The sequence below is a fragment of the Bombyx mori genome, chromosome 15 (genome assembly GCF_030269925.1).
Source record: "Bombyx mori chromosome 15, ASM3026992v2".
In the NCBI taxonomy this organism is placed as follows: Eukaryota; Metazoa; Arthropoda; class Insecta; order Lepidoptera; family Bombycidae; genus Bombyx; species Bombyx mori.
In genome coordinates, this window is record NC_085121.1 from 8,989,281 (window position 1) to 9,006,366 (window position 17,086).

Sequence of the window (17,086 nt, forward strand, 5' to 3'; positions counted from 1 at the left end):
TGGCTACAAAAATAAGAAATAATAGGTCTTTACATAATAAAATGAAGTCGCCGTTTGACAGTAATGGCAATTTGAAACGTAATTTATGCATGGTGGACAATAAATTCAAATATTTTTTTGTAATATTTTTTTTAATAATCTTAAGCCCATCACCATATTGGTTCGACCCTGCTACAACATTTAGGAAATGTCCCATACGAAAACTTACCCCTTAAAAGTCAGGGTTACTGTTTGTTGGTCTAGTGCCGGCAAAATTGATCACAGCTTCTTATTAAATGGCATCAGTATTACTGCGGATGTGTACTTCGAGGAACTGGAAATAATGACGGCGGAGCTCGCGAATCTCCAGCAAGTCTTTGAGGATTTGTTAATCGCTCGATCATGCTGCTCCTACAGACGGTCTCTAAGCTACAAGAGCTAGAATTATAAGCTTTGCATCTTCACAAAATTCATCAGACCTTGCGCCGACAGACTTTTAGTTTTTCCATAGTTACGACAACTTTTTGACCGGCAAAAATTCAGTGCTCGAGATGTTTTTTTTATGATTGTAGGATTGCTGGTAGCCTGGAAGCTTTTCGAGCAGAGGAGCCAAGAGGGGTGGCATTAGCTAATAGCTGCCCGAGTCGGAAGAGACCTAACAACTCAAGGACAGCTGCTTCGCGGATGAATCTATTACCGAATCGGGATCGCGACTCACTGAGAAGATCCGGCGAGAAACTCAGCGGGCTAACGCATGGGTTAGGTTACACGTAGAACTTTTCGCCGAGTTCGACGAGTACGGTTACCGGGGTCCCTAAGCCTTGTATTACAGTTGAATGCGTCTAGTGCAATAGTTATTGGATCTGATGGATCTGTAAAGACGTGTCTAGGGCGTCGACGGTGACTGGCTTCTGCGTTATCAGGATTCGGGCAGTAGTTAGCGGCGGCAACGATAAGCAGATTATCATGACGCAAGGCCTTATCGAAGAAACGTTCCAACGCTGAATTCATGTGTTTTTGGATCGATTCGAGGTCCACGTCGTGTAAATCAACGTTCCTCACGAACCACGGAGCCCCGACGGCTAACCTGCAAAAGCAGGATTGTAGGGATTGGAGGGTGTCTATGTGTGTGCGAGCCGCGTGAGCGAACACCACACTGGCGTAAGTCATGACGGGCCTTATACAAGTTTTGTAAAGTGTCACCTTGTTCCGAAGGGATATTTTACTCTGCTTAGAGATCATGGGATAGAGTCTGCCGAGAATAAAGGCGGCACGGTTGCGGACTGTTTTTATATGCGGGCAGAATGTCGTGGATGCATCCAGGGGACTCCCAGGTACTTGACCTTCCTGGCCCAGGGTATGGGTTGGCCCAAGAGGGTGATCGGGGGTGTGATATTTCTTCTCCTAATGCGGGAGGAAATACGGGTTGAGTTTCCCCTTTGAAACAGCACCGCTGTGCTTTTCGCTGGGTTGATGTCTATGAGCCATTTTTGGAACCACTGTCCACGGAGGGAAGAAACAACCAGATTCTAGGACTTTCTTTGTTTCGCGACACAAATGCTCCATAGATTCGGGCCCTGTGATCATGTCATCAACGTAAAAATCGTTATTTATGATCCATTGTACATCCAAGTCACTAACTGCTAACTGCTTTAAACACATCACAGTGAGGAATGCAGCAGAGGCAGTACCTAAAGTGACCGTTTTTAACTTGTAGCACACGAGACGATCACTAATAGGTACTTGTCTGTATACCTTCTCGATATCGGCGCAGGCTACAAACTTGGGCTGTCTAAATCTTAACAGTATAGAAAATACATCGCCCTGAATAGGTGGGCCGACTAACTGCAACTCGTTAAGTGATATGTTGGAGCTAGATTTTTGACTACCATTGAACGCAACGCGCAGCCTAGCAGTTGTGGTGCGGTGATTACGAAAAACGCCGTGATGCGGCATGATATAATGTGGCTTAGCGTATAAGTCTACACGAGTCATGTGCCCTAGACTGCAGTACTCGTTCATGAACTCTGTGTATATTTTTTTAAATAAAGGGTTGCGCTGTAATCTTTTTTCAAGTGATAAAAATTGTTGTTCAACTATCGTGTATGTATCACCTAAAATGTCTGGAGAGCGTTTGAGAGGTATTTTGACGCAAAATCTACCATCAGCTGTTCGCATTGTTTTTTTAATGAAATGCTCTTCGCATGCAATCTCATCATCGATTAATAAATTAGCCTTTGGTAGCTCCTCAAGTTCCCAAAATTTTCTTAATTGATTGTCGATAGCTTGTGTAAAATTGCAATGAACTAAATTGTCGCCTTTTGAATAATTACAATGCGTAAGTCCCGAAATAATCCACCCTAACTTTGTATTTTGAAGGACAGGTCCATTTTCCAAGCGTATCCTTCCTTCGCTTAACAAGTCCCAAAACATGTCAGCACCGATTAAAATATCTATTTGTTGACTTTCATTAAAGTGCGCATCGGCTAACTGAATGTTGTTAGGTAATTGTAAAAGTTCGCTTTGTATAGAAACGGGCGACAAAGAAGAAGTTATCTCGGGCAGCACGAAACATTGTAAGCGCGTAATAAAAATGCCAGATATCGCTTTTATTTCAACTTCACATGATTGTATACTGTGAGTTATAGAATTTCCGACACCTTTAATGTGAGTAGTGGACTGTATGGTAGGAATGCTAAGTAAATCGCATAATCGCTTTGTGATGAAACATCGCTCGCTTCCGCAATCGAGCAGAGTGCGCGCGATGTGATATTTTCCGTCGTTGGATACTAACTCCACCTGAGCCGTTGACAATAATACAAGATTCACACTAGTTCATTGCTCGCTGCGTATATCTAAGTGTGAAGCCTATGTATAACTTGCAACGGCGTTCGCATCGGAGGAGTTGTTTACGCTTAGAGAAACCGGTTTGTTATCGCTAGAAATGGTCGCGGCAGCGGCGACCAACTGATCTATATGAATCATTGTGTGATGCCGTTTAATTACATTTACGACATGAACCGAACCTGCAGTTTGATACTGAATGTCCTGTTCGTCAACAATTAGGATACAGGTTATTTTCCTGAACGAATTTCAATTTCTCTTGTAAATTAAAATCAATAAAAGATTGACAAGTGTATAGTGGATGATAATTATTGCATATTAAGCAAACGCGTGGTTTTTTATATTATTGTTGTGAACTATTTGCAGTGAGTGATACTGGAGACACATGGCAGTGGACCTTAGACGTAGGCACTTGTTTATTCGCTTTATTGTTAGTGCTATGTGTAACCAATAATGTTTCTAACATGTCTGTCCTATTTTCGAGAAAAGTAATTAAATGATCTACCTTAACTGCCGATGTAGTTTGTTTGGAAGTGTCCCCACTGCTTACGGCGGGAATGGAACTTCGGTATTGCTCCCATTCTCGTTCGGTGGTGCTATCCAATTTACAAACCACCATATACTTAGTCTGGCCATAAATACTGTTACAATTAAAAATAAAACAATTCTATTGCAAATAACATTTATTACTTTTACAGTTTAATATATAAATATAAAACAATTTAAAGTATAAAAAGCTTATTCGAAGTGGTCTCCATTGGCTGCAATACAGTCCTTTAAACGTTGAGGCCAGTTATCAATAGAAGCACGCACTCTTTCCATGGGAAAAATTTTCACTGCCAATCGTACGGATTGTTTTAGGGACTCCAAATTATCATGGCGTTTAGAGCAAGCCGTACTCTCTAAAACTGACCATAAATCATAATCCAGCGGATTAAGATCGGGACTAGACGACGGTCAGTCTTCAGCTCTGATGAAGTCCGAAACGTTCGTTTCCAACCAAGACTGCGTAGACCGAGCTTTATGACTTGGCGCCGAGTCTTGCTGGAAGGACCATTCTTGATTATTGAACATGTTGCTAAGGGGCTTCACTACCTTCTCAAGAATGATATCTTGATACACTTGTGCCGATGTTTTGATACCTTTTTCACAAAAGTATGGCTCAGTCACTCCTTCATAGCTAATACTAAGCCATCTACCCACTAAACCATCACTGAAGTCGGATAGTGCCCACGTTGCACTCTGTTGACTAATTGGGGAGCCTCCTTAGAGCTTTGAGCATAAATACGGTCATTTTGTTTGTTAAAATGTTGCTCAATTGTAAAAAAATTCTCATTCGTAAACAAAAAATTTCTATGACCTCCCTTTGCGTACCGCTTCAGTAGTTGTTTCGATTTTACCACCCTATTCTCTTTTAAATTATCAGTTAAGAAATGACCAGTACGTCTCTTATAGGCTGCAAGTCTTAAGTCATCTTTTAAAATACGCGACATGGTTCTAGGTGCTATCTTCATCTCCCGAGATAAAATCTTTTGTTTTCGGACAGGATTTCTTCGAATTTTTCTCTTACTGCTTTTACCACCTTTTTCGTACGAACACTACGTGGACGGCCAGATCTTTTTCTGTCACAAACAGAGGAGGTCTCATTGCACCTATTAATAGCCCGGTACGCAAACATTTTACTAATACCAAGTGTATCGAGAGTTTTAAAAATTGCATTTGGCTCCATACCTACTTTGTGTAATGCAATTACAGCGATTCGGTTCTCTTTATCACCCCACTCCATTTTAATATCGCAAAATATTGTAAATGCGCCAAAATGAGAAAACTCAGTGAGCAATCATATAAAAATAACAGATTCCAAATTCAAATGTAATATTGTGTTTATTTTTAATTGTAACAGTATTTATGGCCAGACTAAGTATATAGCGAGTGTATCCCACGATTCTACCAGTTCGTTAAGTAATTTTAAAGCGTGTAAGTTCTTCAAGATAGTGTCTATTAATTTCGATTATGATTTATTCACACTGAGTAATTATTAGAGGAAAATTCCAAAGAATCATTAACCAATGCCGCAACATTTTTTAATGAAGATTTTAGGTAATGAAAATTTTGGATTGGAGAAATATCTGTATTGTTGTGCACTAAAGAGAGAAAGGTGTCCCTGTGCTCCAGCCAGTGCTCATATATGATCCATCAAAGGTAGGCATAGCTATGATAGGCAGTTTTACAGCGTGTGAGCCAGGATGTGAGCTTGGAGCAACATCACCAGAAAGTAAGCATTTAGCTTTAGCTATAATGGTGTAGTAAGCACTTTCAAAGCCTTCGCGTAATGCAAGTTGTTGAAAAAGGTCATGATCATTAACTGATAGTTCAATTTCACTTTATATTTCACTGAAATCATCAAACATTTTAGAAGCCGTCGAACCGCCCGATCAGCCTCCTCATGTCTCTAGGCAAACTGTATGAGCGTCTGCTCTACAAACGCCTCAGAGACTTCGTCTCATCCAAGGGCATTCTCATCGATGAACAGTTCGGATTCCGTACAAATCACTCATGCGTTCAACAGGTGCACCGCCTCACGGAGCACATTCTTGTGGGGCTTAATCGACCAAAACCGTTATACACGGGAGCTCTCTTCTTCGACGTCGCAAAAGCGTTCGACAAAGTCTGGCACAACGGTTTGATTTTCAAACTATTCAACATGGGTGTGCCGGATAGTCTCGTGCTCATCATACGGGACTTCTTGTCGAACCGCTCTTTTCGATATCGAGTCGAGGGAACCCGCTCCTCCCCACGACCTCTCACAGCTGGAGTCCCGCAAGGCTCTGCCCTTTCACCCCTCCTATTTAGCTTATTCGTTAACGATATTCCCCGGTCGCCGCCGACCCATTTAGCTTTATTCGCCGACGACACGACTGTTTACTATTCCAGTAGAAACAAGTCCCTAATCGCGAAGAAGCTTCAGAGCGCAGCCCTAGCCTAGGACAGTGGTTCCGAAAATGGCGCATAGACATCAACCCAGCGAAAAGTACTGCGGTGCTATTTCAGAGGGGAAGCTCCATACGGATTTCCTCCCGTATTAGGAGGAGGAATCTCACACCCCCGATTACTCTCTTTAGTCAATCCATACCCTGGGCCAGGAAGGTCAAGTACCTGGGCGTTACCCTGGATGCATCGATGACATTCCGCCCGCATATAAAATCAGTCCGTGACCGTGCCGCGTTTATTCTCGGTAGACTCTACCCCATGATTTGTAAGCGGAGTAAAATGTCCCTTCGGAACAAGGTGACACTTTACAAAACTTGCATAAGGCCCGTCATGACTTACGCGAGTGTGGTGTTCGCTCACGCAGCCCGCACACACATAGACACCCTTCAATCTCTACAATCCCGCTTTTGCAGGTTAGCCGTCGGAGCTCCGTGGTTCGTGAGGAACGTTGACCTACACGACGACCTGGGCCTCGAATCTATACAGAAATACATGAAGTCAGCGTCGGAACGGTACTTCGATAAGGCTATGCGTCATGATAATCGCCTTATCGTAGCCGCCGCTGACTACTCCCCGAATCCTGATCATGCAGGAGCCAGTCACCGTCGACGCCCTAGACACGTTCTTACGGATCCATCAGATCCAATAACCTTCGCACTAGACGCCTTCAGCTCTAGGAGCAGGCTTAGGGACCTCGGTAACCGTACTCGTCGAACTCGACAAAGAGTTCGCCGTGCAACCTAACACATGAATCAGCTCGCTGAGTTTCTCGCCGGATCTTCTCAGCGGGTCGCGATTCCGATCCGGTAGTAGATTCATTCGCGAAGCAGCTAGTCTTGAGTTGTTAGGTCTCCTTCGGAGGCGCTCGGGTAGCTGTTAGCAAATCCCACCCCTCCTGGCTGAGCCTTTGCTCGCCCACCTGTCCTGGTGAAACTGGAAAGGCCTCCGGGCCACCAGTAATCAGTCAATCATAAAAAAAAAAAAAAAAGCCGTCGAAAGCCGTAATTCTAATTCTGCGCGTTTATTTAAACATGAAACTAGTGAATTCTGATCCAAGCTATTAATGTGTTTGTTAATTCTTTAATAATTATTATTAATTATGGGCAGATAAAGGCTGATGATGATGATGATGATGACGATGTTAAAACTGTTAATCTGTCTCTAATGACGCCTCTTTTTTTAGCTTATTATACATTTCATAGAGGGTCATTGCTTTTTCATAGAGGGTCAGAATTTGGACTTTTGGGAGATTTTTCTGGAATAATAAATTTTTCGGTACTCATTTTGGTGGGTGATAGAAAAACACTGGAATTTGCAGATAGAACGCTATTAGGTAAGCAGGATGGGAAGGAAACTAGTGGCCTTCTTACCGAAATACACCGTTTGCGATGCTGATCACTCTGTTCTCTGGCGTTTGGAAGCTGATCCGTCTTCGTATAGTGGGTGAAATTATCCGGCTCAATGGACCAATGTTGGCGAGGAAGAGGAGGCAAGCAATGGTGTACAAACGAAATGAATATTTTATTTTTCCTTCCAAGTTATGTTTTAAAATAACGGCCGTGACGATATACAGGTGTTATGCGTAAGGTTGTTGCGAGAGAAGTGCGTGCGGTGGCAGTAGTGCTCGTTGACCGATTTCTTTTTGTTGGTAGTATTGGGCACACAGACAGCATATTTTGATTGATAGAAAGACAAAAGTATTGATGTTAAAAAAAAAAATATTAACTTTCTGTAAACTAAAAGGTAACTTCACAGATAAAGACGTAATATTTTAGAACTAATTCAAAAGAATAAGAGACAATTAGCTGGTAAATAGTACATAAAGGCTTATCGGCTAGCAGTGAAACTGTTTGAAAAATAATCGAAGTATTGCATGCAACGAACGTGTTAAATTAAACAAATTAGGAAATCATATACTTATAAAAGACCTTGAAAATATTAAAAAAAAAAACAGCTCCATATTTTTCTCTGTAATTATTTTGAACTGGTTAAAATGAAAAATATATTTACGAATTAATAATTGTTGTTTTTATTAACGATATCGTCATTTAATTGCAATTTTGAAAACATGATATAATAAGTAGTGTGACATGATCCTTTTGGTTAAGACCATACCATATAACTATATGTAGGTATATTACTCTTTTATTTGTATTCCGTATCGACCCAATACAGACCACATAGTATATTTTATTGGGTACAAATCACTTTTAGCTAATTAAGTTTTTCAGGTTTTAATTTTGTACGCGATGTCATTCCTTCATTATAGAACTCATTCGTGAAAATTAGTTACGTTCATTATTCTTTAGAAAAAATATAGTACCTGACTGCGGGATTTGAACACCGACGTACATACCTACATAGTTGCATCGCTAAAAGAGTACACTTGGCTTCTTATCCTTGAGCCAATAATAATTTTTAAGATATTGCATTATTTGTTCAAATGTAATTGAAGATATTTTGAATAAATAAACAATGAAGTTTCTAGATTAAAATTTAGTAATTTATGTATTAAGCATAAATGCATGAAATCCTTTGAATTTTTTTCCAATTTGCATGAAAATACTTTGGTGACGACTTAAGATTACCATTTTAATTTGTAACGGAATAGAGTATAATAATGAAAAGTTTATTTTGTATTTAATTTTTACATGTACATTACTGACATTATTTCTTTAAAAAGTTTTAACGAACATGAAATTTTGTTGAGATTGAGCCATAGCTAAGCGCCGGAATGTAATCTTAAGAGTTGTTAATGGATCGTTTCAAACTGAGGTGAACTTTATTTAAATGATAATTCTCGACGTTCGGTTTTAAATTACTTAACACACATAATTCAGCAACTCAAGTTTTTGTCGTTGTATTTATTATTCTGTTTCCAAAAATGTTCTTCTCAGTCGGACAGTCTTGTCAGAGTGGTCGTGGTTGCGTTGACGCTGTATGGGCAGTAGGACCTGTTAGGTCGCCCATGCTCCCGACAACCGCCCTCCAGGCAAAGCGCTTCCAGGTCTGGCGGTTCGAAGCGTTACGAGTACATTCGACCATAGTGGACTCAGTCAGACCAATAATGTTATTTTCAATCTATTAATGTGAATGATGATGATAAGTATGTCTACTAAATGTCATATTATAACAAACATATACACTTTATTTTATGCCATTTATAATTTTTACTCTAATTTGTTATATTGAATGTAGAAAATAATAAAACTATCTGGAATTCAGGACGTACATTTTTTTATAAACACATTTTTTACACATAAACACAATTTAAAATGGGCTCTATCGATCGATTAAAGAGTAAATGTGGAAACGACGTAACCTTATCAATAAATACCGATAATTTAGATTACACCCAATATAATAGTGTGTGGCAAATAAATTATCACTAAGCGTGTACAGTCAGTTTTCATTTGTGAAACTACACAGTTCGAACTCCGCGTTTTCTGAGAACACCGGGGCTAATGGCTTATGCTTAATTCGTAAATAATTAATTTATAAATTAATAGTTAATTTAGGTGGTGTCGTTGTTGAACTTTGATCTAAACATGGGTGTTGGAAGTGAAAAAGTTGATGAGAAGAAAAAGAAAAAACAATTGCCTACGATGAAAGAGCCTCCCGGAGCGTTTTCTCGTTCGTTATTCTGTTGGATGTTTCCGTTGTTTTATAGAGGGAACTACAGGGATTTAGAAGAAGAAGACTTAGTTCCGCCTAAAAATCAATACAATTCGAAACTAGTCGGAGATCAGCTAGAAAGGTATGTGCGAATTATACATTTAAAAGTAGGCAAAACCCTCAAATTAAATTTTTACAATCGAGTGAACATCAATAATCGATGTTTAATATTGGAGTTAGAAAATCCAAATTAGTTTTAATAATGTAATGATTTTTTTTTATTCCAAGCACTAGTCATTATAAAGTACGGTAAAGATCCAAAAATGTATTTGTAGCGATACAATTTTAATTTTATAAACAATATGTTTTTTTATATTTATATCAACGCCATACTGCTTGTAACTATACTGAGACCTTAAAACTCATATCTCAAGGTGGGTGGCGGCATTTACGTTGTAGATGTCTAAGGGCTCCGGTAACCACTTAACATCAGGTGGGCTGTGAGCTCGTCCACCCATCTACGCAATAAAAAAAATCTCAAAATGTTTCGTTTATATAATAGGCGATATGGTTTAATACAATTACAATAAATTCGTTTCAAATGATTGCAGCATTAACATATTTTTACATTGCGTCATTGGCAGTCGGCCGTTTGTACAAGTGATGTCTGCCATGAGATTTATGAACTAAAATTTCTATATTTTTACATTTCTTTATTTTTTCTAAAAAGATCATTAATGACAATGAAATGTTACCTCCCAATAAATCCGTTACATGTTTTTTTCTGAATTAAATAAAGTAAGGCCAAATACAAAGAAATAAAATTTATGTTAAGTCGTTAAGTAAAGAAAATACAATTCTGTAATGTATTTACGAATGTAGTTATACAACACGTTCACGATATTATCATTACAGTTTTAATAGTACAATGTTTTTGTTTGTAAAGCGAAGAATTATTTTTTTACGAAACATTAATTTAAATGTTAATTTGCATGAAAATTGCTTATTGTTGAGGACTGATGTCGTCGACTAGCATACGACCTTCAGTGTTCGATGCCCATAGACATCTCGATGTGGTAAGGAACGGGGCTCGATCTCATTACAACAAACTTAATTCCTTATCCTTTGAACAGAAATATATTACTGATTTGTATCAAAAAGAAATCCGCGGGTAATGAGCATCGGTACAAAAATTAGACTATCAATTTATGTTATCTACTTATGCTTTATCGTATTCTTTATGTTACAGGGCATGGTTATTGGAGGAGCATAATGCACGAGCAGCCGGTAGAGACCCATCACTTATTAAAGTATTGTTCAAAACATTCGGATGGTCTTTTTTGCCTGGCGGTATTTTGCAATTCGGTTTTGCGATTTTACGGTAAACCTTAGTGTATAATAATTATAATAGTAATAATAACATATATTTAAGAATCCAATCGCCACGTCCATACATACGGATCTATCAGATCTAATAACTCTTCCATTAGACGCCTTCAGCCAAAACAATAGCAGCAGGCTTAGGGACTCTGGTAGCCCTACCCGTCGAATTCGGCAAAGAGTTTGACGTGCAACCTTTCTCAAACGTCAGCCCGTTGAGTTTTTCACCGGATCTTCTCAGGGGGTTGCAGTTCCAATCCGGTGGTAGGTTCATTCGTGAAGCAGCTGCCCTTTATTTGTTAGGTCTCTTCCGGAAGCGCTCGGGCAGCTATTACCAAATCCCTTCTCTCCTGGCAGAGCCTATGCTTGCCCACCGGTTCTGATGAAACTGGAAAGACCTCCAAGCCGCCAGATATCTGTCTTTCATAAAACAAAATCTAGTCATATGTTTTTTATCTTTGTTTTAGAGCAGTTAAAGCTTTTATTGCTAACCAAATACAATAAGGTAAAGTGGAATGACAGTACTACGCTTTGCAATTTTATCTTTATGCTTCTTTGACAAAATCAGCCTGAAAATGACCTATCTTCATGCATGCATATATAAATGTATGTATTTAAATGTATTTGTTGGTTATCTACTTCTATGTGGAACACATACGTTGATCCGTTGAAATTTTGTTCACGATGGTATAAGGTTTTTACTTAGTAACATCACAGTCCTTGGGAATATGTGGCGTACGTTTATTTTAACTAAAACAGTATACTTTTAGCGATAGATAAAAATATTTAGTCACTGTAAACAATGGAAAAAGTTCAATTGGTAATTTTTTTTCCTACATAAGCTGTTGGTCTAGAGAGGCCATATCAGCGTAACCTTAAATAGTAGGTGAGCTCACGGGGCTCAAACCTGACGACTTTGCTAACACGAACCCTAGCAAGAGCCGTGCTTCGTAGAATCTACCGCCGGATCGGAAACGCGACCCACTGAGAAGATCCGGCGAGAAACTCAGTGGGCTGTGTCTGTGGGTTAATTTACTCGCCGAGCCCTTCGTCGCAAGCGACGGATTTGACGAGAACGATGACCGGTGCTTGAGGTACTTAAATGCACCGTTAGTGCATCGGGAGGATTCGAAATGACGTGTTTTGGGCGACGCTGACTGTTTACCATTCGGTCCGTAGGACCGGCTATCTATACTACGATACTTCTGAATACTCAATAAAGACATATAAATTAATTTATCATTCACAGTATTATAACACCTCTGTTATTTGGAGAGCTGCTCACGTATTGGACAGTGGATCCGCCTATTACGCAAATGGAAGCGGTATACTACGCACTCAGTATGATAATCATTAACTGGATTGCAGCCTATCTGAACCATCACGGCAATTTATTTTGCTCCCAATTCGGAATGAAACTTAGAATTGCTACAAGCTCTTTGATGTTCAGGAAGGTAATGTTCTAGTGTCACTTTTTGAATCATTTTATGTTAACGTATCGAGTGTACATTCCCATCTTACTGCAAAAGATTCAGTATTTGGCTTGAAGGACGGTACAGTCAATATACAATAAATATGAAACTTCGACCTCAAGGTTCAAGGCGAGCAAACATTTTGCTGTTATAGGTCCTTGTAGCCACATCTTATCAGGTGAGCTGTTTACCCATTTGGGCCTACTTATTTGGAGCAACAGAAAATAAAAAATACCATAACGTAATTACCGTTAACAGTATTTATTTCCTAAAGTCAAAAAGAATCGTAATTGTTTTTTTAAATTGTTAGATATGAAGATACACAACAGGTAAGATAATATGAGTATAATAATAAAAAAATGTGTTAAAAACAAAATTGGAAGGCTCAAAGTAAAGCAAAAGCAGTTGAAGGACATGCAAGAACGTGGTTGGTCTTTTATCTCCATTTCTTGGAGCTTCTATTACAGCCGTATCTATTTCTCGTTATCATTATCATCAATTATCAACAGTCATCTGTTAGAATTATTTTTTCTAATGTAATAATGATTAAGTATAAATAAAAATATCACCATTGATTTCTGAAAAAACCACTAAAAAAACAGTTTTATGTTTATGAATTTTTATTTACTTAGTTCATACATAGGCGTTGGTAATCTTAACCTTAGATGTTTGGAATATTAAATATTCAAAATTTTTAAAACGGTATCGTTTTTATACCGAATATTTACTTTTTCAGAGCTACCAATATTTGTTCAGTGACAACGAATTGAATGAACCAAATAAATATCTGTAAGATACCCGTGTATGAATAACGGGTATCGTTATCAAAACTGCATTTTAGTAAACTTGTTCTCGGCGAAGTCAACAACGTTGATATATTACACAATTTTTTCAAATTATCTTTTAACCAATTAAACCTCGCATTTATTGTTTCTGACGTTCCGAATACTTTACAGTTTTAACGGACGTCTGATGCTCGAGATTAAACCATAAAATTAGTTTTAGTTGTATCCAAGACTCGCCTAAGCCGAATAAATGGGACGGTGGGATGGATGTAATGTGCTCTGCGTCAATCCTGTCCCGCCGTCTCAATAGCCCCGACTGGGCTCTGGCGCGGTCTGAGGTAGGGCGCCGGTTGTGAGCGGCAGGAGTTTTTAGTGAGGTTCAACTCCCACATACCCCACCTGCCCCCCGGGACACCAGGCTAAGTGGCCCCTTGCTGTGTTGTGCTGTGCAGTCAGTGTGTGCCCAAAGTGCGAGTGTTTTATCTAGCGGTGCTGCTTCGGGTTGGAGACATTCCGAGCAGCGTAACGCAGGACCCGGGAACAGGTGAGTTGATTGACACTTTTATTCTTAACATTGGTTAATAGCGGGTAGGTGTCGATCAGCCTGTGAAAGCTGCGTAACCATTTTATTTTTTAATAAAATTGGTGTACGTGAGCGCCATTGAGTCTGGCCGCCCGTGTCTGTTCCCAGTCCTCCCCTACCCCTCGGGGTTAGGAGGGGCTGTTACCAACACCCGAAGGCCAATCTTATTCACAGGTCTGCGGCGTAGGCGCCCTTACAGGTAGGTTTAGTTCTAGTTCTAGTTTTCATTGTTTAATTCGTTATTAGTAAATTTAATTTCATTCTTAATAAATAGTTGTATATTGGTCGTTTAATTTAGTTTTAGCTTCATTTATACGTAGTTAATTACATAATAGATTAGTTTGCTTTTTACATAATAGATAAAATTTCAATTAGCTTTTTAACTTTTTTTCATTCTACCCACATTTGTTGTTATATTTTTTGTGATTATCATAGTTGTAATTTGACCACAAATTCAGTACATTTTGGTAGACTGACCATCTATCATAAGTGGTCCCTGTTGTCTTCCCCCGTTTACAGTAGCACTGGCGTTTGCATACTGCGGGTTCCAGTCCAGTTGTTCGGTAAGTAGTTGTTGTATAGTTGATTAATATTACCTCAATAGTTTTACATAGTTATTTAGAAGTTTAGATTTAATTAACAGTTGGTGGAGTTCAGTGCCGGTTGGGGAGACTTGAGTGGTGTGATCCCGAAGTCTGTGGACCCCTGGGCGGTGGACCTCTCGGCTTATTGATCTCAAAATTATTTTGACATCTTTGAATCGGGGGCCCCCTGCCTGGAGGACCATCGGGCTGAGGTATCGGACCCCGGGTCCCCTTCAGTGTTTCTGTCCGTACTGCGCTGTTAATATTCATAATTTATTTGTTTCATTGACATATTCAAATTAATTTTTAATTTAATATTCTTATTCTCCTTCCTTTTAAATTTATAATTTTGAAATTACTACATTAATTATTCTAGTGTTCATAGGTTATAGTTACTCCTTATAGTTAGTTACTTATTATTACAGATTAGATAGTTACATACATAGTTATCAGTTATCAGTGTACACCGCGGGTGGGGAGCCTGCAGCGGCAGACGTTATTGTGTAGTAGTATTGTAGTAGCATTTTAGCATTCTTTTTTCATTTTCACCTTTTATATTATTTTTATTTTTATTTACCTTCATTCGTAATTATTGTTGACTTTAATTAATTTTAAATGTTTAATTCGAGATTGAGTTAGAATAGTTGCTTTGTTTATTTGTTATCAGAAATTGATTATTAGTAGATTAATAAATTAAAATTCGTAGTTATTAGCAGTTGGTGTATTCACCACTGAATAATGATAGTAGTTAATTAAATCAGTTATAGTTACTTTTATAAATTAGTTGTCCTGTTTATTTTATTTTATTTTATTTTATTTTATTTTACTACATCGGGTGGGAGGCGATAGGGCCTCTGACATTTGACATAGGTCATTATAAATTAGAGTCTCTGACCTCCCAGTGAGGGTACTAATGTCCGCATACTGACTAAGATAGCCAAATCATGTCTGGTGGGGCTTCTCCCCCCATCATCAGCACACCCGGCCCGTCCCGACAGGGACGTCGGGCAATGGACGAATTATTCGCCCGTCGCCCCATTCCACAAACTCGACCGGTCCCGATGGACCCCGGTAAGGACAATTCGGCCAGGCCTCCGGTCTCGGCCCGGGTGTCCCCGGGGATCGGTCCGGGGGAAGGTTTCGTTCCCCTGTCGACCGATTGCCCTGGGCCACCCCGGCCGAGGAAGAAGGCCAGGTCCGAGTCTGACCGTGGTTCATCTGAGGACCATGATAAGCGACCCAGATTAGGACCTTCCTCTAAGTCAGAGGGAGAGGATAGCGAGGCCACGTCCTCCCCCCCCACCTCCTCCAACACTACTACTCCATCCTCATCCAGATCCTCATCCCCTACTGGGAGTCCCATCCCATTAGCCAAACCCGTTCCCAAGCCGAGGGCCCCCGCCAGGACAGGGGTAGCCCCACGCCCACTCAGATCCCCCCCTCGATCCCCTTCCCCTACCATATCCCCTATCCCGGTGGATCCAACTCGTGGTGCCCCCGCCCTAAGCGGCACGGCGGGTAACCTGGATTCCACCAGGTATATGGACCTCGAGTCCACCAAAGCCCAACAGTTTCCCAACCTTCCTCAACCCATTCCCTCAACGTCCTACGCGACCGTTGCCGCATCCCAACCCCCAGTAGGTACACGCCCCAGACCTGCCCAATCACAAGTTCCTCCACCCCCGAGGCCGAGGGGTCGGGCTCAGGAGGAGCTCCGCCGTCATCCACCTATCATGGTGGAGGCTCTCCCGAACTGGTCTCGCCACATGGCGGCCATTAGGGAGCGCCTCGGTAGGGCTCCTTCTGCCAGACCCCACGGCACCGGTTTCCGCTTCCTGCCGTCATCGGCGGAGGAGTACAGGGTGATCCAGGATTATCTCTCGAGGGCCTCCGCTGCAGACAAAACCATTAAATGGTATTGTTTTGCGTTGGCGGAGGAGATACCCTCGAAGGTAGCCGTCCGGGGTCTCCCTGCCGACACCGATGCGGCAGAGGTAACAAACGCCCTCAAGGAGCTGGGCTTTCCTGCCCGTTATGCCCGGTGCATCCAGGCCAAGAGGGGGAGACAGGGCTGCGTATTTTTCGTGGCTCTGGACCACCTGTCCAAGGGTGACCTCGCCCGGCTGTATTCAGTTAACGAACTGTTATACTTGCCGGGGGTGACGGTCGAGGGATGGCGTCCAACCCGGGGACCTGCGCAGTGTCACCGCTGCCAGGCCTTCGGGCACGCGTCCACGAACTGTCACCGTGCGGTCCGCTGCGTTCGATGTGCCGGCGAGCACATTGTGGCGGACTGCCCGAGGCCAAGGGATGGCCCATTATCCTGCGCTAATTGCGGGAAGGACCACGCCGCCACCGATCGGCGGTGTGTGGTCTACCGCAAGAGGGCCAGGATGATGGGAGTAACCATCCCCCCTCCTGTTCCACCGGTGCCACGGCCCAGGAATGTCCCAGCTCCAGCTACTGCTCCTGTCGTGTCTGCACCCATCCCCAAGGGGAAGGGGAAGGGGAAAGGGAAATCCTCCCAAACCCCAGCCCCTCCCCCTCCTAGTACCTATCCGTCTGTCTCGGTGGTGGAGGCTGGGCCGTCAGCGACTACGTTGATGGCACAGGCCAACCCACCGAGGCAACCAAACAAGCCTATTCCTACTCCTCGTGGTCGAGCATCCACCAACACCAAAACAACCGTGACCAAACCTCTGCCTCATATATTGAACATCGAGAGCATCGCCACAACGAATAATAAAAAGAAGGAGAAAAACAGGAAAAAGAATATTAAAAAGAAATTAAAAAAAAAAAAAGAGAAGAGAAGAGGCGAATAGGGATACGACCGAGCCCGTTGTGCCGGATCCC

At 41.2% G+C, this 17,086-nt stretch overlaps 1 protein-coding gene across 2 annotated transcripts in view; it reads left to right on the top strand.

The window, feature by feature from the left end:
* Window positions 1-17,086, top strand: part of LOC100736431 (ABC transporter) — a 64,734-nt gene that overhangs the window by 21,853 nt on the left and 25,795 nt on the right. Inside the window, exons 1-3 of one of the 2 annotated variants that reach the window (XM_038016154.2) lie at window positions 5,972-9,571; window positions 10,679-10,810; window positions 12,059-12,263. The exons of the other annotated variant lie outside the window; for it this stretch is intronic. Coding sequence (XP_037872082.1) covers window positions 9,363-9,571; window positions 10,679-10,810; window positions 12,059-12,263 — 546 coding nt within the window. The 5' untranslated portion in view covers window positions 5,972-9,362. Of the gene's footprint in view, window positions 1-5,971; window positions 9,572-10,678; window positions 10,811-12,058; window positions 12,264-17,086 lie in introns of those variants that run through there. 2 annotated transcript variants of the gene reach the window in all.